Source organism: Danio rerio, chromosome 3, assembly GCF_052040795.2.
Source record: "Danio rerio strain M-AB ecotype USA chromosome 3, GRCz13ab, whole genome shotgun sequence".
In the NCBI taxonomy this organism is placed as follows: domain Eukaryota; kingdom Metazoa; phylum Chordata; class Actinopteri; order Cypriniformes; family Danionidae; genus Danio; species Danio rerio.
Genome location: NC_141023.1, coordinates 39234357 through 39261216, shown reverse-complemented (window position 1 = coordinate 39261216; position 26860 = coordinate 39234357). Strand labels below are relative to the sequence as shown.

The following is a 26860-nucleotide window of genomic DNA, read 5'->3' as shown; positions in this document are numbered from 1 at the left end:
TTATTGTAGACATTTTATTATTATTTATAGTTATTATTTAATAATTATTTTAAAAAATACTTTGGCCTCATTTCAACTGTGTTAATCTTTTTTTGTCTTTTTTTTCCATTTTATTTCCTAATATTTTGTTATTTTTCACAAAAACATTACTCTTTTGAAAGCTATACAATAATTTGTCATTTAAAACAATATAAGTGTAATAAAAGTATAATAAAGTACAACAAAACGCAGACAAATCTATGACATTTTAAGTTTATAAATCAATAAATAACAGTACAAAATCCCAAATGACAGTACTTCTAATAAATTGATTTTTTTTTTACTTTTAATTATGTGTAAATAAATGTATTAATAAATTTTTTATTGTTTGATTTGCATCTAATGCGTAATTTTATTGCTTACAGACTTGCATGTTACAATGCAAATTGAATGCTCTCAAATGTCTACAATAAGTTATTTAATAATTATTTTTAAAAATATTTTGGCCTCCTTTTTTCTATTTTACTTTCTTTTTGTTGTTGTTGTTGTTGTTATTTAATAATAACATTCATCTTTTGAAAGCTACAAATTGAGTATGATAAAGTATAACAAAATACAGAAAAATTTGTGACATTTCAGCTTTATAAACCCAGATGTAAAAGTACAAAGTCCCAAAAGACTGTAAGAGACTTTTTTACTTTTAATTTTGTATGTATACATGTAATAATGAAATTTATTTTGTTTAATTGTTTGTTTTGTATTGTACCTATTTTTTACTGCGTGCAGACTTGCTGGTTGCAATGCAAATCGAGCGCTCAAATGTTGAAAAATGCTAATTTTAGATGCAACTGAAATGTAAAAGAATATAATTCAGACATAATACAAGTTTTGATAGTATTGACATGAGATGTCCAGTAAGGGGCAGCATAGTAAAGAGTTTGAAAAGGCGTGCGTAACAATAAATCTTTGTGGAGGACAAATTTACAAATATTCACCACAGTTTTGCCCCAAATATCAAATAAAATCACTCACTTACTCAACTAATTTTACCTTTTAAACAGACCCTGTCTCTTGTCTTGTGGTTAAGCTGTGTGGTCACTTTTATGACGCCTGCATGTGACATCCTCCTGAGAAACCAAAGAGAAGTTTCCCCTTAGTGATGCAGAAATTTGTCCCAATCTTCAGTTTTGTTTGTTCGTTTGGCAAGTAAACTGGATTATCAGTATCTAATGAAAAGAGAAGTTTTGAAACTCAGTCAGAGCCCAACACTTATACACTTACACACTTTATAACTGAAAATTCTGTCATTGTGTACGCCTGACTTTATTTCTTCTGTGGAACACAATAGAAGACATTAAGAAGAATGCTAGCAGCAGTTGTAGCTGCTCCTGCTGAATAGACAAAAACATTGAGACATTTCCCAAAATATCTTCTTTTGTGTTCAACAGAAAAAAAGCAAGATATACAGGTTTAAAATGATTTGACTGAGTAAATCCCTTGTTTCTATCCAGTCTTGTTTTGATGACAAAGAACTCCATGCATGACCTCTTCTTAACAAGGATGCACATATTGTGGTTATTAACCACCATTATAACCTTTTCATCCAAACCTGCCAACCTCCTTGTTTTACACTCATTCTGCCTTCATATAACTTATTAAATATAATTAAATATATAATTAATTCATCTCATTCTCATATATATATATATACTTTTTGGAGACTTCTAGTTGATCATTTGGTATCAGAAGTGTCTATGAAAGGCAAAAGCCTCTAGATCACGCTTATTTTGCCAAAAAAAGATCATGCCTTTGATTTATTGAATTAGGACAGTAAAGTATTACTTTTCCTTCATATAGTGTATGACTCCCATGAGCTTGGAGGACTGCATCCATACATCTCTGCATTGACTCAAATAACTTATTAGTAAAGTCACCTGGAATGGCAAAGAAAGCGTTCTTGCAGGACTCCCAGAGTTCATCAAGATTCTTTGGAATTATCTTCAATGCCTCCTTCTTCATCTTACTCCAGACATGCTCACTAATGTTTATATCTGGTGACTGGGCTGGCCAATCCTGGAGCACCTTGACCCTCTTTGCTTTCAGGAACTTTGATGTGAAGGCTGATGAATGAGAAGGAGAGCTATCCTGCTGAAGAAATTTGCCCTCCCCTGTGGTTTACCCAACCTCAGGCTGTTGATGTTGACATCCATTTTGCAAATCTCTCGCACGCCTCCATCCTGAATGTAACCCCAAACAACGATTTTTCCTTCACCAAACATGACTGACACTGATCTAGATGTCAAGTGTGTATATGTATACATATTTTATTACTTTATATCTCACTTATTAAAATGTCCTTTCTGTCCGTACTTCTGTAAACTACAAAAAAAAAACATTGTGCTTGCACACACTTGACGAATATAGATCGTTCTGATTCTGACAATGTATTCAATTTCCAGATTTCACTGATTCTGCAAGATCGTGAGCCGTTATAAAGAGCTTTTTGAATACTGCAATGGCTATAAAAAGGTATGTATTTTTAGATTATATGTGCCTCTTAAAATATTCTTAAAACTTGCCTTTTGCAGTAGGCTACCTTCAAATAGGACTAAGCCGTGACCTTGAACTTTAGAAATTTGTAATTGTATAGCTCTCCAGTTTTGTTTTTGACTGTATATTACAATACATTAAACATTTTAAAGGACAATGCTATGCTATAGAAGCTCCCTGCAGTAAATTGTCTCCAAGTAGCATCTCAAATGCCTCAGATCATGCACCAGCAGTTTTGCAGATGCAGTTTGCAGTGCAGGTGTGACATTCACAAATTGCATTTTGTGGTGCAAAATGTTTTCAATCTGAAGTAACACTTGAAGTGATGGGAAACGTTCTGCTCAATGTTGTTCACTTCCTAGCAAGGAGTATGTTTATAACGTTTCTTTAAAGAAGACTTTCTTTATTGGGCTACAGTTTTAATGCCTTGAAAGAGAATTTCTAAAGATCTCCTCCCTTCATGGGGAACTTCATAACATCTCGAACAGCAATAATGACTGCCTGCATATATAATAAGTCCTATTTCTGTCTTCTTGTATCACACGGCTCTTTGAATTTTATTGATTTCTAGTGTGTTTTATCATTTGTTAATATCCATTCTGTCAGTACTCTACCATGACAGAAACAATTAGATGCATGTATTAAAACTGCATATTCAAGGAGAACACATTTTAAATATTTAAAGCCTAGTTTGCCAAAAAATGAGAATTATGTTTTTGATTTTGCACCCATGTGTCATTACAAACCTGAATTTAAAATGAAAATTGAGATCTTTTAGATGAAAACTGGAAGTTCCCTCATCCTCCACAGACGGCAATATTCCAGAATGGTACCACAAACATCTTCAAAACAGATCATATGCCTTTAGTGGTTCAATGAGAATATTAAAATGCTAGGAGAACACTTCTGTGCGCACATAAAACAAACAAAATATACTTTTTTCAGCAGATTGTTCTCCTCAATGTCAGTATAGGGTGCACGTTCATGTGTTCGTTTGGCTGTACATCAGAGGTATTACTTCAGATGTGCCTGTGCTTTGTTTCAAACATCCAGTTATACATCACTGCAATGTTCGTAAACATGTGCAATACACTGACACTAAGGGGAAGAAACTGGTAAAGTTATAATTTAGACGTTATCTGTTTAGAACAGCTTATCTCTTTAACCCGACTGCATTTTTAAAATTTGCATTGTATTCTATTGACTTTTATAGTGTTTTTATTTAAACTGATTATTCTAGCTCTCCTGTACAGTGACCTTAAGTGTCAAGAAAGACGCTTTTAAATAAGATGCATTATTATTATTATTATATTATTAATTATTACATTATAGCAAATGTTATTCCATAGCTTGATGAGATTCTGATTGAACCACTGGAAGCATATGATCTGTTTTGAGGATGATTTTTTAGGTTTTTTTAAGTATCTTACTCAGTTTGGCACTTCTGGCCATTTTTCTGGCCATTGACATTGAACAAGTCAGAAACCTTGCTGTTTATGAAGATGAAAGAGCTCTGAAATTTCCCCTAAAGTTTTTTTATTTGTGTTTTGAAGATGAATGGGGTCTTTTGGGGTTTGGAACAACATGAGCATGAATAATTAATAACATATTTTTCTTTTTGGGTGAATTAATCACTTCAATCATGATTGCGTGTTAGTTTTTCAGTTGGCATTAAGTGGCCCAAAGTGTGCAAAGGAAATATCAACATCCAACAGCCTGAACCGCTAACGCAAGGGAGGATGGATCCATGCTTTCATGCAGTTTCTGCTAAATTCTGACCCTATACCATCTGATTGTCACAGCAGAAATCATGACTAATGTAGGTTTGTTGAGCCTATATGAACTGAAACCTCAGTTTAGTGTTATTGTTAGCTGACAGGTGTTCAGACCTTTTTTTCTAGAACATTCTTTGTAAACCGATGGTTCTGTGTGTGTGAAAGTCTCAGCAGATCAGCAGTTTTTGAAATACTCAGACCAGCCTGTTTGTGACAAACAAGTTTTTTTTTTTTTTGCATTTCTTCCCTTTTCTGATGCTCGGTTTGAGCTTCCTTTTGTTGGAACCTATAGAAGCTTTAGGTTACACTTTAGATCAAATAACACATATTCAACAATAACAAATACTTTCTCATTAGCATACTAACTACTTCCTATTGATAGTGTGATAGTTGTATGAGTTTAGATTTGAGTTAAGGAATCTCTACAATACTGTTGTGCAGAGCTTAGTAAGTACTTACAAACACCCTATATGCTAGTAAAATGTGTGCTAATAAGCAATTAGTTAATAGTGCTTACGTGTAAAGAAACGTGTAACCTGTTTTAACATTCATTCATTTATTTTCCTTCGGCTTAGTCACCTTATTCATCATGGGTCGCCACAGTGGAATGAACTGCCAACTTATCCAGCATTTGTTTTACAAAGCAAATGCCCTTCCAGCTGCAACCTACTATCTATACACTCATTCACACACATACACTACGGCTAATTTAGCTTATTCAATTTACCTATAGCACAGGTGTTTGGACTGTTGGGGAAACCGGAGCACACCGAGGAAATCCACGCCTACACGAGGGGGAACATGCAAACTCCACATAGAATGCCAAACTGACCCAGCTGGAACTCAAACCAGTGAACGTCTTGCTGTGAGATGACAGTGCTAACCACTGAGCCACCATGTCACCCGGTTTTAACATCAAACGCATCCAAAATAAAAATAAAGGTTCTTTATTGCCATTGATAGGTCTGTGAAGGGGCTGGGTTGTGACTAGAAAGGTATTCGCTATGAAAAACAGCCATACAAAACATTCCCCTGCAGCCCAAGAACGGTTACTCACTGAAGCTAAGCAGGGCTGAGCCTGGTCAGTACTTGGATAGGAGACCATATGGGAAAACTAGGTTGCTGTTGGAAGTTGTGTTGTTGAGGCAAACAGGGGGTGCTCAACTTGTGGTCTGTGAGTCCTAATGCCCCAATAAATATAAGGGCACACTGTACTGTCTGTGAGCACTGTCTTTCGGAGGAGACGTTAAACTGAAGTCCTGACTCTTTGTTGTTCTCATTAAAAATTCCATGGCAATACTCATAAAGAGTAGGGGTGTAACCCTGGTGTCCTGGCTAAATTCCCTCCCTCGGTTCCTACCCATCATGGCCTCCCAATCATCCCCATCCATCACGGTCTTTCCACTCCACCTATAGCTGGTGTGTGGAGAGCGTTGTCCTGTCGTGATTGTGAAGCGCTTTGGGTATATGGCCATACATGATAATAAAAACATATGCCAGAGTAATTGGCAGTTCATTCAGCTGTGGCGACCCCTGAGAGATCAGGAACCAAGCAGAAGAATTGTGTGTAAATGGTTATGTTAAGCAAATTTAACAGATTTAACCTTTCCATTTCACAGAAAGTTTGTGTATGGTGTAAAATAAGTTCTTTAACACTGAATGCTCTTTGAAAAACCAATAACTTTTTGATTAACCAAAAAATAAAGAGTTCAGATGCAAAAACAGTGCAAAAGAAAGTGCAGCCTGAAATTTCCATAATTTGCATTTTTTTCCAGAGTTCTATGTTTAAGTTGAGTTATTTCATTTTAAAGACCTTTAAAAGAGTGTATCCTTTAACATAAACTTGAACCTACACACAAGACCCTGATAAAAACTGTTATTTTTGAAGGAAGTTTCAAACGGCTTTGGGGTTTTTTCATCTAAAGTCTTTAAATGTTTTAAACTTTTAATTTTAAGAGAGCAAGCAAAAATTAAACCCCAAAGACACTTCAGAGTAAAATAAGACCACTTTGTGTGAAAGATGCAGCCTGCATGCTATACATTTCCTCACAGCACCTCCATATAAGAACATGAGAGGTGACTCATGCTGCTCTATGGGGATGTTTTTCATCTCGAAAAAAACACACACACACATATGTTCTTTGAATCATGAATTCTTACAGATGATCTCCTCGGCTATTAAAAAATCATCTCCAGCTATTTCCAGACACGCCAGCAGTGTATGCAACCCCACACTAACGCACAGATTCACCAGATAAACTTGGCCACAAAAAACAGCAGTCAGATCTGCAGTCAGGCAAACGCACGTGTTTCTTCACTCGTCATACGCAGGTCCGGCTCTCTGATGACGGGAAGTTTTCGAGAGGCTATTCTTCTCGTCGTCCTCCCATCATTTTCAACTTTCCTGTTTCTCACATAGCCGCGTTTCCTTCTATTAAAGCACGCAGAGACAGGAACTGCCACCCCTACCTCCCTCCCACATGCTCTCTATCTCTCTTTCTCTGGTTTAGACCCACACACATCCTTGTTCTCTCGGTTCATTTATCAGGGTGAAGTGTTTGACAGCGAGCGTGTCTCTGGACGCTCCGGTTCAGCGTGGATGCTCTCTGGACTCCTCTTTCCCTCTGTTCAGGATTCTGTGGTGGGACAATTACATACATCGATCTTCTGAGGTGTGGCTTTACCTCCAGCTCAGGATGGAAGCAGTAGCACTTTATAACTTTTGTGCCACAGAAAGTGATGAGCTAAGCTTTCAGAAGGGGGATGTTCTCAAGGTAGGAGCGTTTGGTTTTGTTTTATCCTCAGAGATTTGAGTTTTTTCCATGCATGATATGATTTAGTCAGATCTGTTGGCTGTTCTTCCACTAGATTACTAATATGGAAGATGATCCGAATTGGTACACAGCAGAGTTCGTGAACAGGAAGGGCTACGTACCCAAAAACTATATCAGTTTAAGACCGCACGCGTAAGTACTGTTTGTAATCATTACATGTTGATTTGGTGCTTAAGAAACATTTCACCATAAATAAATCATAAATAAGTCTTTAAATAAGTCATGACAACATACAGGGAAATATTTAATAAAGGGGCAGTGAATGGGATTTATTTTATCTAATTGCATCATGTGCTGATTAATCTAATTAATCACATTTAATAAGTACATAAATATTGGGTGGGAAATTTACCCCCAAAATGACATTTAAAATGAATGATGTTTATGAAGACTGCTAATTATATTACAAAAAAAAAAAAAAAACTGTTTACTACCATAAGCCTATGTTTTTATTATTTGTGAATTGCAACAGTTTAAAACTATTTAAAATAAAGTCACTGCTTGGTTTAACAAATTAAATTAAATCAGAAATAAAATGTATTTTTACAACAGAATTTTTCTATTAAATTAAATAATTCTCAAATACATTTAATTAAATATGATGTTGAAAGTGAATTCTTTTACTTACATAAAAAATATACAACATATTCAAGACATTTATTACACATTTCCTCCATGGATAAAATAATTATGCAATAAATATCTTCATCTTATGTTTTTTCTATATATTTTTTTTATTTTCATGTCATTTTTGCTATGTTTTGAAAAAAGGTTTTAAAAATTACACAAAAAATGACAATGCTTTTCGAATATAGATTAAGGCATCACACATGTGTGTTCTTGTGTAAGTTACTAGTGATGTGGTGTTCACACTGACCCTTAAAGAATGTAGAAATGAGCATTTACATCATCCAGTGTCTCTTTTTCCAATTGTTTGTTTATTTGGCTCAAATTGATTTTACTATGTTAATGGTAGCTGCGATCATGTGATGCATGACGCACTCAAAGACTCAGTAATATAATGTCGTAACAGTTGCGCTATAGGCTAGAGAAATGCAATATTGAACACTTGAATAAAAGAGATACAGATATGGTCTGCCTCTTATTATGTCCGTGTGTCTATAGGAACTTGGATTTCATGTAGGTTCTGCATGTAAAAGGAGCTGCATTGAGAACCAAATCGATACAAATGCACACGTCCATCAAACCTAAAGTTCAGTGTTTTAATGTGTATGTGATTCGTACCACCCCTAGTGGAGAGATATAAGAGCATGGGATGGGCAGGACAATGTGTCTTAATTGTAACACATAATTGTTTTTGCATAATCTAACTATTAGTAACAGCCCTAGTTTAAAATTCTTAACTTGCTTAAATGTTAGAGTTCACACAAATATTTTCTCACCATTCCTAAACTTTTATGAATTTTTCACTTTTATTGAACACAAAACAAGATATTCAGAAGAACGAAGGAAAAAGGCAGCTGTTGACATCCATACCACGGACAAAAAATACTATGGAAATCAATGGCTGTATTTTCCCAACATTGTTCAGAATATTTTGTTTAGGTTCAACAGCAGAAATTTTTTTCTATCAGGTTCAGCCTGATCTCGCGAGGAAACGTATTTTACGTTTTGTCAGTTTAGTGGCTAATTCATACGAATTCAAGTGCAGTGGTACGAAAATGTACGATTTTAAAAAGGAGGCGTGGCATCTAACCCCACCCCTAACCCTAACCGTCATTAGGTGATGAGCAAATCGTTCTAAATTGAATGAATTAGATCGTACAAATTCAAACGAATTAGCCACATAATAAAAAAGTTACGAATTGCAGTGAGATTTTCGTTGAGTTTGGAAACAAGTGAAGGATGAGAAAAAGTTGGCAGAATTTTCATTTTTGGGCAAACTATCCCTTTAATATTCATTTCATTCTTTAAAGATCTGGTAAATTATTACAAATTTCAAATAAATGTTGTCATTGAGAGGGCTTTTTTTGTAGAAAATTTAAATTGGCCCAAAAATCAAATGAATCCAATTGTTGTGGTTGAATTTCAGATTTCTTTTTTATTCTGAAAATGAATGAAACATATCTGAAAAAAGGATATATATTTTGGCTATTTTGACCAATTATTTAAAATATAAATTTAAAAAAAATCTACAATTACGCTAAAAAATAACAGAGTACGCCACTGTATCTCATGATATCCTGAGAAAGAAAGCACAGCCTCTAAAACAACAACAACGTCCTTCAGCTTACAGTGCTCAGCATATGCGAGTACACCTCCCACAAATCTCTCATTTCAATTCATATTTTCTATAGGATGCTTCGCAATATTTTATATGTGCACATACATTAGTTTAGTCAGTACTAAAGCCAAATCTGGAGCTTATCTAACAAAATAAATTACAATAATGGTTCAGAAATTAGTAGCCCAAATGTACTGTTGAAGTCAGAATTAATAGCCATATTATAGTCTACAGAACAAACTATTAGTTTTAGAAATGTGTTGAAAAAAATATTCTCTCTATTAAACATACATTGCGGGAAAAATAAACAGGGGGCTAATATTTCAGGAGGCCTTATAGTTCTGACTTCAACTGTTTATGTTAGGGAAAATATTCAATAAAATCTAAGATAGGGTAAAATGTTCAATAAAACAAAAAAAATACATAAAATTTTGTAGAAATATTGTAGCTTATAATTGTTTTTGCAATATTTTGTATGAATTTAAATTTATTATCTTTCCATTTCTAAAGATGTTCTGTGGCTAAAATATGATTTTAATAAATATATTTTTTAATAAATCTGTTTTGTTCAAATGCACCAATAAATATTAACCATATTTACTGGGAAATGGAATAAAATATTCATTTTAAAAATGAGGTGTACTCATTTATGCTGAGCACTGTATGATCTGTAGTTTTCTATAGCAATAAAAACAAAAACAAAAAAGACTCAATCGTTTTTACATCCCAGAAGCCTGTCTAGCTGTATACTGCATGCCTAATAATGGTGCTGACGTGCCTCGATCTTGCCCACAGATGGTTTGCGGGTCGAATCTCCAGACATGTGGCAGAGAATCGTCTGCACCAGCGGGACTGTGGAAGTTTCTTAGTCCGAGAAAGTGAAAGCGCACCTGGAGAATTCTCCATGTCAGTGAGGTAAGACACAAACCATGTCTGCAGCTGAGCTTGGGTCACTGTATTTTAATATTTGCTGCACGCCTCATAAAAGCATAACTAGAAATTGATTGTAGGGTCCATCAAGAGCACTCTGACCTACTTGGCAAACGACAGCAACATCCCCTGCTGCTTAAGAAAATGTACCATGAAGTTGTCTGAAAATGAGAGCACCAGAAAGCTATTACATCGGAGCACAGATTTCATTTAAAATTCATCAAGCGCATTGGTGCTTGCGATCACATTATTATTCCATCCGGCTCATTTAACATCCATTCCTTGATGGCCTGGTTGGGTTTGGATGGCAGAGCACAAGCTTTCCTGGCTGGGATAGTCAGATGTGCAGTTCGGAGCGGGTCTGGCCTCAGGTGTGGCTTGAGTTACTGTGAGATCAAATGTAAGGCACACTGCGAGAACTGAAATTGGCAGCTGGTGGGCAGGTGTGATGCACACATCTAATGTGTGATGCAGTGATAATGTGTGACTTCCATGCATGCCTTGAGAAAGCAGATGGAATTTATTAATCATCACCTCTGTAGCTGTAACTATTAATTAAAGTGGCAGAGGTGTGATGTCTGATCAATTAAATCTAACTCTGATATTTTGGCTTAGACACACTAGAGGATTTTTCAATTCTTGGTTTTAAAAATGTGGTGGACAGACACCCTTTTAAAATAATACATCAGTAAAAGGTGTATTATTTTACTTTAAAAAGTACTTGAATATTATTGTACTTGAAGAAACTTTGTTTGTTTGAAATGTTTGAAATATGCTCATTTTACAACTCCTCTAAAGTAAAACAGTTGAGCTTTACCATTTTTCAATTCAATCAGTCAATCCCTGAGAGGTTTTAGCTTAGAATTAATCATTGAAATGGATTAGACCATTATCATCTCGCTCAAAAATGGCCAAAGGATTTAGATAATTTCCCTATTTAAACTTGGTTTACTGTGAGATTAAATGATTGTATTTCATACCACACGACTATTCTAGTTACACATTGTTAGGACCAACTGAAAATAAAAAAGTAGCTGTCTTCAAGGTTGATATAGTGGAGAACTATACTCTCATTCTGTCGTAATGATCAAGGGACTTTTCTTCTGTACTGTGGGTGCAGCAGGCGCAATAATATTATGTGGCGCAGCCGGCACATACTCTTTGTGCAAGAGGGTGGTCACTTTGGAAGACATCTAGCTGGGATTATTTTCAGGAGCTGTATGATATCATTGCCTCATGTGCCCATATGTTCATTTTGGACCTTTTTCATTAAGATATTTTAGTGTATTCAGCTGCATAACCTACTTTGATAATACTTTAGTTGTATTAAATGTCTCAAATATTTTTTTTATATAATCTGGTCATCATTAATCATTTATTACGCAATCTGATCTGCCATGACTGCCGCAAATTACTTGATGGCTCCATTGTCAACTCCACCCCAAAATGCACTTTGCTAATTTCGTTGACCACCATCTGAAGCCTTTATATAAGTTAAACGCACCTATTGGGTCTGACAGTTTGATTTCAATCACTAAAACATAAACTGTGGCTGCACAATATTGGAAAAATCAGACATTGCGATATTTTGTTTTGCTGCGATAAATATTACGATATGCATATAATTTCACCAGATGATTTGAATAGGGACTTCATTAATTTAGATCGAGTGGGCAGATTAAGTATTTTTCTATGCAATGCATCTCCATAAACTACACAACAGAACAAAAGTGCTTTATGGTTTTCTGGGCAGTCTAGCAGTATCCAAATGTAGAAACTGAACAATCAAACATAAAATAACATGGTAAAAAATCATTCATTGTAAAAATCATTTCATGCAATTATAGAAATAAAATAATATTTAATAATATCTTTATCTTTTAATCTTTAATAAATAATCTAATCCTGCAGATACTCACATTGCAATATCGTTTCTTATATGATATATTGTTCAGCCCTATTATATACAATCTCCAATCATTTAACTGTTGAACTGAAAACTGATGTAATCTTTGTTTTGTCCAGTAATGTTAATTACTCTTCAAACTTTTTAAATCTTTAATACGGTACATTTACGAAAACATTTTTTGGAAATCTAGTGAAGTAAAAGTAAACACTCAAAATAAAAATATTTTAAAAATGTACTTAAAGGGTGATGAAACCCCCTTCTTTCATCTACTACAGATTAAAAAATTAAATCCGGAAAGATGTAAACTGAGGTTATGTAAACGGGCTTGACAGGGCAAAGTAGGGGAGAAAGAGGAGAGCAAGAAACTGTCATCTGTCAGTAGCTCAAACTGTGTGAGAGTGCTTGTTTTAAATGTAGACACGCACATATGTACTTACTTAAAAGGGATAAAAATCCTTGGGAACTGGATGATTTGAAAGTCGTGTCTATCAGTGTTTGAATGTCATATCAATCCACTGATGGATCTGCTGATAGACGCAGCTTTCAATCGCTCCAGTGGCTGTGTAAGCGCTCTTGTAAACCGATGATCATTATAGCCAATCACAGCCATATTTGTTGAGTGTGTGAACACAATGGTCGGTCAGCGGCACTCAAAATGCAAGCAGTAAATGCTGACATTGTCAGCATGCTATGCTGCTTACTGTGTGATCTCACGTATTGACCGAATAATTCAGAAGCAGCGTCTCAGACAGCAACGCGTCATCGAATTACTCACTATGCAAAGTTACATCACCACTAGTGACATTGCCTCTATAACAGTTTTAAACCTGGAAGATGAAACTAGGGGAGAAAAGCCTCAAAATTAGCCAGTTGTTAAATATTAAAGCAAATGATTCTAACATTGTCTTAATTAATGGTTAACACAGATAAATATGTTCAAATCTCAGAAAATATTTAATTCTATTTTCCTTCAAGAGTTTCATGACCCTTTACATACTGTAATTACGTAATATATGATATGTACGTAGTTATAATAATATGTATATGGTCTAAATAGTTTTTATTTATAGCCATCTTTAAAAAATAAGATATTTAATATTTCAGGATGTCAATGACACAACACGTCTGAGTATTTTTTGTACAAAAGTGGGTTGTGATGAGCATAAAAGGGGGCCACAGCCCACTGGGTGGCACAAATCAGGTTTAAAATTGGGCAAAAACCATGTGTTTAATGGCAAATAGAGGTCATATATAGCAAAATGAGCAATGTGAATTATTGAAAGATTAGATTTTTGATAGATTAGGCAATTGGGTTTAAGATTACCTTGAATTCAATCATTTTGCAAAGCATTTATCTTCCTGCAGATTTAATCTTTCACTCCAGAATTTAAAAAAAAAGTATCCTCTAATTTTCAGATAGCAAACGTTTGACTTTTAAAAACTATTTATATACACACAATATAGCATCAATTGGGATATTTTAATTAGTTATTAGTTTTATTAGTTTAAGACATTTGAAAAAAAATGCTTGATTAAACGAGATGTTGAGCATTAGCTGACAAACATGAAGCTTGTATTTATTTAACTATTAAGAGAATGCACTATTTTATTCTAAGCGTTTTTGAGTAAATTCTGCTTGAATCTACATTAAGTAACAAATTATTCTGTAATGTATTTCATGATAAAAAAGTGGGTGAATGCACACAAAAGAGGATTCTTTTTTAAATAATTTGACATTTATATTACAATTAAACATTTTAGAATGTTTTCTGAAGGATCATATGTCCCTGAAGATGCTGAATTTATTCAATGTTTAACAATATACAACATATATTTTTAACAAAACTTTTGTTTTTACTATTTTTATCAAATAAACCTAGCTTTGCAAAGCATCCTTTTTGACTCCAATCTTTTCCATCTATAAGTGTATGTTTAGTGCCTAGAAGCCTTTTAGCTGTGCTGCAAAACTCCTAATCAGATTAGAATGCACATGAAGTGCTTTCAAACATATCTGCATCCTCTGCTGTGTGTCAGGTCTGCTGGCAAAGGTCACCTGGTACTAAGAAGACACTGTGTGTATGTCATATAGTGTGTATTTAGTGTGTGTATGGGGTCAAGTCAATCCACTTGCATGAATGAAGATTACTGATGATAACTGACCCGTGAAATGTCTCTGAACCATCTGTTTGGTCTTAAAGTGGGGCACTGACTGACTCCTTCACAAATCCAAGCCTGAATAGCTTGAATGACATGGTCAGTATAATTTCATAGTAAATACTGCATACTGTGCTATATACACATTTGTTCACATTGCTAAAGAAAACATCCCTATTACTACTTAAACCCAAGTATTGGTCCATGTTTGTAATTTATACATGAATCATACCATGAAACTGGTCATACTGAGAAAATGTGCTGCTATATTTAATTATAAGTGAAAAGACTTTTTTTGCCAGGCTGACCACCGAGAGCAACACCTTTGCAACCATCCAGAACACCCTTGCAATACACTGGAAACCACCCAGCAACCTAGCTTAGCAACATCTTAGCAACAATTCAGACTACCTCAACAACATATTGGTAACCACAACTAGCAACACATTATTTATACTTGCGGCAACCAATTAGAATACCCTAGCAACATCCAGTATTCATACAGAAAACCCAAGCAACATCTCAGTAGTCACACAGAGCAACCTAGTAATGATTTAGATTTTTTTTAGATTTCTGGGTCTCTCAGTAGCAGAGGTCATCATAGTTTGGTAAATTTAGAGAGAAGTGAATGGGGAAAAAAGAGGAAAAAAAAGAGAACAATGTCACATTTGCCTCATCCAAACACCTTGTATATTCATTTATTTATCAATTTTTCTTCAGCTTAGGTCCTTGTTTTTCAGCGGTTGTCACAGCAGAATTTGGCACAGGCCAGTATAAGATTCCAACCGTATGATAACCTTGGATATAAACATCATGGTTTCGCGAAATTGTGATTAATGCTCAAAAATATGTTCTTTCATTGTCTGGGTAAAAACAAGTAGGGTTGTGCGATTAATCGAAATTAAATCACAATCACTATTTGAAACGTTGCGATTAGTTATTCGCAAGATGCTGCAATGTGAAATATATATGTATTATTTAGTTTCCACCACCCAAATGCGTGACTGCTGGCTGTGTGACAGTCTTACTAGTCAATTGAGTAAGCATACTTTTGTTTTGCACAATCAGAATTGCACAACTGAACTATGTCCACAATTAAAAAGAGAGAGAAAAAAAACAAGAAAGTTCTGACAAGTAGGATTATGGCTCTTGCTGCTTCAGAAGCATTACTAGATAAATTAATATCAAAGAAAAACAGCACATCGATAATATGGGAATATTTTGATCACAGACAAAACAAAAACAGATAATTTTTAAGAGCTGTTGCAGAACTGTTGCCACGGCTTACAGATTACTGAGCTGGAGCTTGACTACAAAATAAATCATAAATCAAATCGCAATTGCAATATCTGTCAAAAAAAAAAAAAAAAAAAACGCTTTTAGATATTTGCCCCAAATCAAACAGCCCTAAAAACACGAAGTTTTTTTTTTACTTTGAACACAATAGCTGCATCCAAAATCATATACTTCCAAACTGTATAGTATGCTAAAAACAGTATGCGAGCCAAGTAGTATGTCGGAATTTATAGAATTAAAAAAACAGTGAGCAAGAAGTACCTGGATGACCTACTACTTCCGGTGAGATTCTGAAGTTCGCATTCAATGGACGCTACAATATCCCATGATACACTACAAGTGAATTTATGGATGGAAGTGAAGCAGGTCACGTGATGATGACAAAATGGCATCCATAGAACGTCCGAGCGCCATTCATACTGCTCACATTCATACTGTTTAGAACAGGGGTCACCAATCCTGGTCCCGGAGGGCCAGAGTCCCTGCAGGGTTTAGCTCCATCTTGCTTCAACACACCTGCCTGGATGTTTCAAGTATACCCAGTAAGACCTTGATTAGCTTGTTCAGGTGTGTTTGATTAGGGTTGGAGCTAAAATCTGCTGGACACCGGCCCTCCAGGAACAAGTTTGGTGACCACTGGTATAGAACATACTTTTCTGTCTGTCAAGTAATACACTCTAATTCTAATTGCAGTACCTACTGAGTAGTAGGTGATATTTTATTTTGAAAAATATTTTAAATGTTTTGGAGCAGTAAACATGTCAGGCAAAATAATTCAATAGATTCATTGAATGAAATTCCGCCATCTTCATTAGTTTCAAAAACACAAAACAGCATCTTTGGATATCTTTTCTGATACTGTTATACTGATACTGAGATAATGTTGTTCTAAAAAAAGAAAAACAACATAGGAACGGTATGGCAGAATATTTGACGGTTTTAAAATCTTGACTTTTACAAATCATGTAAATCTTGAAAAAACGTAAGTCTCATGCCTAAGTGGAATGAACCACCAACTTATCCAGCATGTGTTTTATGCAGTTGGAAATACTGGAAAACATCCATACACTCTCACATTCACACCATGGCCAATTTTAGTTCTTCCAATTCACTTACAGCGCATGTCTTTGAACTGTGGGGAAAACCTGGAAGAAAACCCACACCAACACAGGGAGAACATGCAAACTCCACACAGAAATGCCAACTGACACAGTTGGGGTTTCAACCAGCAACATTCTTGCTGTGAGGTGACAGTGCTAACCACTGAGCCACCATGATGCAACACCTCGTATTACCATTAAATTAATTTTTTCATTTAATGCAAAGTTGATATAATACAAAGATTAGCTTAATATAATATTAAAATATTAAAAGCCTTTGAGGATTTAAGATGATATGCGTCTATAATCCTTTACCTGGCACCATATCAAAACAGTAACTGTCAGAAGTACTCTAGAAACACTGTAGTAAACATTCAGTGCTGTAGTACAACACATAATAAGTGAATATCCACCCTGAAATAATTAAAGATGACACTGCAGAGAATAATTCAGCCTGACAGTCATCTTTGGTGAAAGAACAGAATGCTAGCAAGCAGGTCTTGCGTTGGAGAGCAAAAACTGCCACTGTGCTTCTGATAAAATCATTAAACTGTCAATCACAGTGGTTTAAAAAAAACAACATTGTTAAAGCAGCGAACATATAGACCATGCAACATACCGCAGCCGTGTGCTGTAGTCTAAACCCATGCAAAATGCACCTGGCCTGCTACAAACCACAACAGTGAAGAGTGACGCACTGAATGTAGGTCATTGTTAATGACATTGACGGCTGAAAGAGAAGACTGATTTGCTGACAAGCCACTCGTGCGCATCTATATTTAAGTGCAGCTTCTGCCCTCACCAATGGCCTAAACCTCATCTTCAGCACATTATGCCATCAAAACTTCAGACCATCAAAGTGGAGTGACCTGCTAGAAAACTCAACTTCTTATATGCTTTCGACTTTCCTGGTGACTTTGAACATGAGATAGGATGCAATTTGTGTTATTTGAAATCTATTCACTTGTGACTATTTGAACTTACCACCATATTTGGCTAGACCTGTGACTCATTTCAAGACTGCACTTGTGACTACTAGTTTAATCCGTTTTTAAATAGCAACGTGTGACCCCTCTTTTAAGGAAGTTTAGCATATCACATTGACTGACGCAAGCTTTTAATTTTACAAAAGAGCAAGCTATTAAAAATTCACCTACTTAAAATGAGCAGGCTTTGGCATTTGGTTTGAACGTAAACTGAGTGACAAATGGATTTGATCACTGACAATGTGTATCTTAGTGAATCCACAAAAACAAAAGATTAGATGACTCCTCGCTTGTAGCTTTGATCCACTTCTCTCTCAAATATTAAGATATCTTATTAATATTCATCAAGTGAAAATTCATCTTTTAGACATGTTTTCTTCATGCAGATGAAAGAACAAAGTTTAAAACATTGAATTATTTAAATGTTATTAATTTGACATTGATTTGCAGAAAAACAGTGAAAAGTTTACTGAGAAGACAAAATGACTGATTGGAGAACAGCTGTTTACCAGCCCTAAGTGTTCAAGACAATGCAGGGAGGATGTTTTGAACATTACAGTTTTGAGTCTGCATTATTGTGGTCAACATCAGCAAGGTCTTTCGGTGAAGCAGTTTAGTTATGAAGTTTGTTTGTGTATGGCTGGCCAGATGCGTTGATATTTAGTTTGATATTTCTAACGCAATGAATTTTTTAAAAAGTTTTTGAAATGATAACTCTGGCACAATATATTGTGTATATGTGATGTCAAAAAGTACATGTTATATAGCATTATTATCTATAGCATGAAAGTAATTGGCGGCACAGTGGCTCAGATTTAGCACTGTTGCCTCACAACAAGAAGGTCGTGGGTTCGAGTCCTGCGCTATAGATGAATTGAATAAACTAACTTGACCAATATGTTGACTGTGTGTGTGAATGAGTGTGCATGAGTGTTTCCCAGTACTGGATTATGGCTGGAAGGGCGTCTGCTGCGTAAAACGTATGCTGGATAAGTTGGCGGTTTATTCCACTGTGGCAATCTCTGACATAAAGACTAAGCTAAAGGAAAATGAATGAATGAATGCATGTAGGTACACTGTTAAACCCAAAACGTTAAGGTAACTCAAATCATTTGAGGAAACCGACTGCAACAAACAATTTAAGTTCAAACACTAATCCTGAGTACTATGAACTTAATTTATTTGAGTAAATGAAGCAATTTGCATAGTAAAGCCCAATAAATGAAGAGAACTCAAACCAACTGAGTACTGTAAAACCTAATAAGTTATGGCAACTGTTTGAGGAAACCATTTGAGTTAAAAAACTAATCCATAGGAGTACTGTGAACTTACTCCATTTAAGTTGAAGTAATGAGGTATTTAATTAACTCATTACCAACAACACTTCAAGTTCAAACTCTAGAATTAACCTTCAATCAATTTTCAGTCATTTCATTTGATAAAGTTGACTGTTGGGTTTTACAGTGTAATACAGAGGTACTGTATTTGCTATATTGTTATTGTCATGTGATCTTTCAGGGAATCTTTATCGCTATTCACAATTTTTCTTTTTTTTTTGCTTGCTATTTTATAAGTACAGTGAAATATTTTGTAACATAACTGCATATCGCCTGCTGCACAGTAGTGATTTCAGATGGCAGCCAAAGTCATTTTGCAACCAACAGCAAAACCTGTTTAAAGGTAATGTGAAAATGGTAACCTTTATGGTGCTATAGACACATGCATGAAAAATGGTGGTGATCGTTGTCTGGAACAGGACTGTTATTAACTAAACTAAACTAAAAATAAAATAAAATAAATAGTAATAATAAAAAATAAAACAAAATAAATAAAACAAAACTAAAAATAAAATAAAATAATAAAATGAAATAAAATAGAGTAAAACAAAACAAAACTAAAATAAAAACAAAACAAAATAAAAGTTGGAAAACCTAAGTTTCAGATCAAGTATTAAAATTACTAAAATTAAAATGAAAACGAAGCTAATAAAATCTCTTTTAAATTTAAAACATTCAAACTGAAAAAAGCATCACGCTAAAACTGACAACATTAGTAGTCTGTAAATAATACTAAAATAGTGTTGTTGTTGTTTTGCAACTTCAGGCTTTTTGGGGGTTATGACATGATACCTTATACAGAGCTTTTCCTGTAAATACTCTGATATTCTGTAGAGCTGTGTGTTTATTCAGAATTGTTGTTTCCTTTGACCAGCTATGGGGACCATGTACAGCACTTCAAGGTGTTGAAGGACAGAGAAGGCTATTACTTTGTTTGGGAGGAAATCTTCCCTTCCCTAAACCAGCTGGTGGACTTCTACAAGACAAACAGCATTGCGAAGGAAAGGACAGTTTTTCTGAGGGATTTAGATCACACACTAAAGGTAAGACAACACAATTATGACTACTTTTTGAAAATACCAGTGCCAGCAATGATGACTTCACACCTGAATGACAGAAGCGTAGCTAATGACTCCATTGGAAAACATCAGCAAATTTGTGAAAACAAAAGTATGTATGTTTCAGATGCCACCACAAAAACAGGAAAGGTGATTTGTGTTCAGATTCACGTGTTCTAAGATAAAGGTCCCGTGAAGTACTTTTTAATTCAATGTTTGAAAAAATCTCGACTAAAACATGAAGAAAGGAAGGGACATAGTGTAGCCTCTCCCCCTTTTTAAAAAACAGCCAATAGTGTTTCATTTTTAGCACAGCTCTACTAGTGAGAGTGGTTGAGCTCAAGCACATCAAATGAAAAGCAAATAAGAAGCTTCTTGAAGGAGGCGGGGCATGTCAGATTCTAGAGAGCATTTGATTGGTCAAGTTTGATGAGATTCTGAAGTATGAGGTTATGTTAATAAAACCATTGATTCATTTAGGCGGAAGTGAACTACAAGCTTTACATATTTTTATCAGGTTTCTAGAGTTCACACTTAGCTGATGATTGATTATAAAGCTTGATTGGTATGCTGTCCTGGAAGAGAGCCCTGAGCTCATAAGATCCTTGAGCCTGGGTCTCCCTCCAGTTTGCAAGACGAGAGGGGAATTTGAACTCAGGTAGATCTCGAGAACTCCCCTGCTGTAGTAGCTAATGAACAGATAGTGATTGCTCTTAAGAGTTAACTACTTACTAGGAGCATGTCTATGGTGCTGATTTGGATTAGTCAATTAACTTAAGTTGCATGTTTTTGGACGGTGGGAGGAAACCAGGGAACCCGGGGGAAAACCACGTGAGCACAAGGAGAACATGTAAACTCCGCACAGAAACGTCAGCTGGCTTGGTAAGGACCAGAGCCAGTGACGTTCTGCTGTGAGGAAACAGTGCGGACCACTGGGCCACCGGGCCACCCATTTAGGAAAAGAGGAGGAGTAGGGGTGGAAGGGGGGGGGTCTTCAAAACAAAGATGGCTGTCATATGGAACTTAAGGTATTTATAGTAGCTTAGGAATCGTCTGATTGGTGAATCATAAATTGAATATTGCGGGTCGGCTATAAGCAATCACAAGTACGTGATTCTCTTGAAAGTAGTTTATAAATAAACTTCACTTATATCTTCTAAACGTGAATTTTGTGACTGTTTTGGACACACTAGCTTATCGATATCTTAAAAGCTAGCAATACTAATGCTTACATCTAAAAAAAAATATTTTAATTTTATGGGACCTTTAAGTGAACCTTGCGTAGACTCAATTATAATTTACTTAATTATTACAGCTCATATGATGACTTAAAGTGGTTCAAATGAAGTAAATATTTAAAATTACATGTTTTGGTGGACTTCACACTTACAGCTGTGCACGCTGTCTGTGAAGTGAGTTTTTTATAGATCACAACCTTTGTGTGGGAAGTGGCATACGCATGTTTCCACTTCCGTTTTTGTGCATACACCCTGTTTATATATGAGACCTCTTTGTCAGGTTTTTTAAGGACACATTCTATGTTAATCAAACTATTAACATAATTGAGCAATTCCAGCATTATGGATGTGATATTAGCAGTAAAAACAAAACATAAGTTCACAGAGAAAGTTTAAGTTAACATTATATTGAAACATCAGTTTATATTTTCCAAAACAACCAAGCACTAAGTTATGGGATCAGAAAAATATCGATCTGTAAACATTTTTATATTTTAAATAAGGAAATTAAACATTTGTTATGGATGTGACCAAAAAGTATGCAAGTTTGCAGTGTACAACATACTTTGTAGAAATTCTGTGAATTAAACTGCACAACTTAAAAGAAATAATGCTAATCAAAGGATAACAGTCGGCTCACTATAAAACAAAAATGACTGATTTTATTTATTTAACATTATTGCATGTATGAGAAAAAGGCTTCGTTATGACACTGGTGGGACTTCAAAATTGATTATGGTTTGAAAACATTGACAGCAACATTTCTGATATATTTACAGTACTTTAAAGGGCCATGACCCCAATCCCCCCTTTAAAATGCTTGCTTACACAGAAAACTTGCATATCAGGAAAAAGCAGCTGTTTTTAAAAACTGTTAAAACATCTTAGGTGTTTCATATTTGTGAGACATATGAAGTGCGAAGATGTCCAAAATGTGGCCTAAATGTGTAGAATGTAAAGGCAGGAGTGGCTCTGCTGACCTTTGTCTGTTATTGTTTCCCATCAGAGGCCTCATCACGCACATGCCCTGTTTGACTTCAATCCAGAGCACAACTCCCAGCTGCACTTCCTGCGGGGTGATGTCATAGACCTGCTGGACTGCTCTGATTCCCAGCGCTGGAAAGGTCGCTGTCGTGGCCGCGTGGGCTTTTTCCCTCCTGAGTATGTCCAACCCATTTATCACTGACTCTGAAGGACAATAACAACACTGCGTGTACATATCAGTAGTAGATTGCAGGCTTATTGTACTGGTTTGATATGATGGGAACGATCAAGCTGAGTGTGTTTAAAAATGACTTTGGGACGAGCAAACAGAAATGTTACTAAAACACAATCATGCTATTGACACTACAATAACACCTTTCAGGTTTTTCAGAATTCTCACAAACCATCAACTTCACTATACAAAACAATATGCTTTAGCGTATTAAAATGAAAACGGAGAGTCTGATTTTTCTATTAATACAATCTCTTCACTGCACTTTGCTTACAAAGTTTGGATATTGGCTCTAATACTTCTATAATCAAATGATTTATTTATTATAACACATATTGTCTCTGTATATATATACTGTAAATATATATGTTGTTGATAGCTGTTGTCTGATTTTCCTTTAATGATGTAAATGTTACCATTATGATGACTGAGTATGAATGTGTGAAATGAATACAAATGAAAGTTAATATGTACATGTCAGTCCTTTTGATGCTCCACATTCATTTTGTTTTCTCCAATGGAACTTTTACAGTTTATACTTAAAGTTATTTGTTTAATTTCAAACATTGTTGGGTATATTAAAAGGCACCTTTAATGAAAATCACCTTTTGTAAGCTGTTTGGACAGAATTATGTGTAGGTATAGTGTGTCCACATTCATACTGGGGTGATATAAAGACAATAAGCATCTTTTTTTTAATTTCCTGAGGTTAAAATAGCATCCAAATCCCTCCCATTTTGAGACCCACTACAACATGATGAAGGAATGCGTTTTTTTCACTGCCGACCGAATTGATTGACAGATGTATTAACATGTCTCCATAGTAACGCGTACAATGAGGGCTTAATTTGTGCCGGAACAACCTCATTTTACTGCTACCCTCCTCTCATGCACCTCTTGTTGTGAATCGTGAGGTCCCAGAACAGATCGGGGTAACGGATCCGGCATGCTACCCGAGGATGTAGAGGTGTCGCGCATGAAAGTGGAGAGAAAGTGGGGGGGGGGGTAGAGAGATAGTGGGGCGTTGGATAGCGGAGGGGTGTGAGAGCCGTGAAGTAAGTTAAGAGCTGGGGCGGGGGTTTGTACTTGCAGACAAAAGTGAAGAGGGTTGGGGGGGTCACGAAAAGTATACAGCGGATGGGGGAGGAGGGGAATCGGTAAATTAAGGTGCCGGATCAGATTTCAGAGGTGCTGGATCCGGCGTGTTCTGGCACAAATTTAGCCCGGGATATAATCATATCAACAAGACAGGACGAGCGCAAAGCAACCGGGATTAAAAGATCTGTTCAGCTCTCTGTGACCATCAATCATTGTCAAATGTGATCAAGAATGAGTTTTACAAGTTTAAAAAGTTTTTAAAACAGTGCATGTGTGTAATGAATTACAGCGATTTTACCTTCTTTTACATCACAGCCGCATATCAGTACAATTATATAAGAAGACGATTCAATCCTGGCTTATGGACGTTAAATCAGGTTTATTTTGTACATTAACATTACAGATATCTATAGAACAGTGGATATTAACGTGTATCCTGTTACATTTGCCATGCAAAAACAATGCAAAGTTAAATGCTGCATGTGTGTGTCTGTGTGACTGCGTGAACTTTGTAATGGCATTGTGTGTGACTAATCGTTGCAACTCCACAACAAATACATCAAATATTAATTGGGAAAGTTCTTACTGTAGTATTTCTCACAAACGTTACACGAGATCTGCTTCCTTCATGTCTGTCACTGTGCTTTTTATCTGATGCAGCCAAGGTGGAGATTGAGGCACACTCTGACAGGCACGCTGGAACGGTGTGCAGGGAGAACTAGCATTTAAGGCACAGCCACCAAAAAAAAGCTACATGGTCTACAGAGCAGAAAAACTAATTTTCTGAAAGATATAATAAATAATCTGATGGGTGTTTGAGCTGAAGCTTTACAGACACATTCTGGAGAGACAAAAGACTTCTCTTAAATCGTGAAAAGGAGGTAAAATAGGTGCTCTTAAAAAGTCTCAATGAACCGGAAGCTGCAACTTTTATTTTTTTTATTTTGTGACGCAGCTCCTAGAAAAACCGAATATAAAATGAGTAAACAGTGCGCGTGGCTTGTTTTTCTACAGCGAGCTGAGTGGATGTAGTAAAGTAGACATCTCATTCAGAAGGATCGGGGGGAAAAAGTTGGGGAAGAGTTATTACAACCTAACAGACACCTCCTCCTCACCATTACTGTTTGATGTCAAAAGTAGCTATGTCTCCATCCAAAGATGCAAAAGACATTTAAGTGCAAAACAGGAATATAGCATAAAAGACGTGCGAACAAAGCAGCATATTCATCTAATGAGTTAAAGAGAACAAAATCGTTACTTCCTGAGTTACTGGCATCAAATGTTAAAAGTAAAAGCAAAATTTGCTGCGGTAGAAGAAGCTGTGTCGATCTTTTTATTCATTTAATACTAAATTCTGCGCCTCAGAAGACGATGTCGACACACAATGAACACGCGTTCGAAGGCATGTGACGCAGAGCACAGACGCTCTTGACAGTTCTGGAGGTCATTAATAATGTAATAACACTAATACCGAAAGGATTATGGTGTTTAAGAATGACCAAAACAACATTTCAGATGTTTTACAGTGTGCTCAGCCTGCTGGTTTGTCCATTCATAGACATTTTTATATAACATGATCTCATAACAAAATCACATGACTTTTTAAAATGCGCCTACTGGAATTTTGTTTGGTAAAAGTGTTTCCATTATAGTTTATGTGCATCTTTTCTTGTCAAATCAAAAGTTTATCCTTCTCAGTTATGCGCATATGTTTTTTATGCACATTTTTAAAACTTATGCGCATCATGGCGTTTCCATCAATCATTTATATGCATGCACATAAACGCACATAAAAGTAGGTGGATGGAAACATAGCTACTGACAGTTGGAGGTGTGTGGTTAAATATGTTAGCATATTCCTAAAATATACATAATCTGACAATTAAACTGTAAAAAACAGAAAGTGCATTTTTGGATTTCAATTAAAAATCAGAAGGGCAAACTATTTTTTCCCTTAATGACATTCACAAATGAATTGTACACCACAAAACTAGCAATGTGAGCTGACAAAGTTATATGGCTAGTTTTGATTTCATGTGGACTTTAATAGCAACATTAACTAAATACTTTAAAAATATGATCAGTAATCTAAATTCCTTAGTTTGGTTAAGTAATTACTTTTGAATTGCTTTTAACTACTTTCAACCTATTTGTTCCCAAATTTAAGAGCTTGAAATGCAGATGTGATCGTTCTATATTTTAGTGACATTGTGGGAATAATTTGTTGTGATTTGATTCATTTTAAAAACATTAAAATGTAGTACAGTGGCTCAGTGGCTCAGTGGTTAGCACTGTCGCCTCACAGCAAGAAGGTCGCTGGCTCAAACCCTGGCTGGGTCAGTTGCCGTTTTTGTGTGGAGTTCACAAGTTCTTCCCGTGTCGAAAGACATGTGGTATAGATTAATTGGATAAGCTAAATTGGTCATCATAGTGTATGTATGTGAATGAGTGTGTATGGATGTTTCCTAGTGCTGCGTTGCATCTGAAAGGGCATCCGCTGCATAAAACACATGCTGGATAAGTTGGCGGTTTATTCCGCTGTGGCGACCCCTGATAAATAAAGGGACTATAAAGGAAAAGGAATATAAAGGAAATAAAATGTAAAGTAATTGCCAGTATGCAACATTTCTGGAATCACATTATGTAATTCAGATTAGCCTACATGTAATAGATTAACACACATGCATCTGAACATCCCCTTTTTGATACATTAACATAATTTAACACATTATATTACCAATATTTGCACGAATTACATTATTATGGTGTTTAAAAAGCTAATTCACGTCAACTCATTTAAAAGATTTCAAAAGAATCAGTGACACTCTGAAATGTATTGTGGCTAAACCACAGGCAGCCTTTCTGGGTCATCTGTCACTTCAAAATGAATGACTGCAGTATTAGGTGCTGTGTGTGTACAGTTAACAATAATACCAAATACTTACAAGACCAGCACGACGCAGCAGCTCATTTTACTGCCTAACTGCTGTGAAAGTATCATGGTATGTTTGAACCAATGGTTTGAACTCATGGAAAACAGCAATCTCTAAAAGTTTGATAACGCCGAGTTCTCGCGTTGGTTGTTAGTCACGTGACTGAGGTGTGCACGCTCACCTGCTTAACTTGAGCATTTGTCGTGAACACGCATAATAGAA

At 35.7% G+C, this 26860-nt stretch overlaps 1 protein-coding gene and 1 long non-coding RNA gene across 3 annotated transcripts; one reads left to right on the top strand and one right to left on the bottom strand.

The window, feature by feature from the left end:
• Window positions 1–536: 536 nt before the first annotated feature.
• LOC147845969 (uncharacterized) lies at window positions 537–26811 on the bottom strand. Of its 2 annotated transcripts, XR_015481087.1 has the most exons (3): window positions 26651–26811; window positions 22372–22579; window positions 537–1106 (listed from the first exon to the last, which is right to left on the bottom strand). It is a non-coding gene; the product is annotated as an uncharacterized LOC147845969 (long non-coding RNA). The 2 variants fall into 2 exon arrangements; XR_015481086.1 differs by lacking the exon at window positions 537–1106 and having other exon boundaries at window positions 22028–22579.
• Window positions 6846–23208, top strand: grapa (GRB2 related adaptor protein a). The gene is made up of 5 exons (NM_001020573.1): window positions 6846–7078; window positions 7173–7270; window positions 10179–10298; window positions 19970–20138; window positions 22398–23208. The coding sequence occupies exons 1-5, from the start codon at window positions 7001–7003 to the stop codon at window positions 22575–22577; spliced, it is 645 nt and encodes a 214-aa protein (NP_001018409.1). The 5' UTR covers window positions 6846–7000; the 3' UTR covers window positions 22578–23208.
• Window positions 26812–26860: the final 49 nt, after the last annotated feature.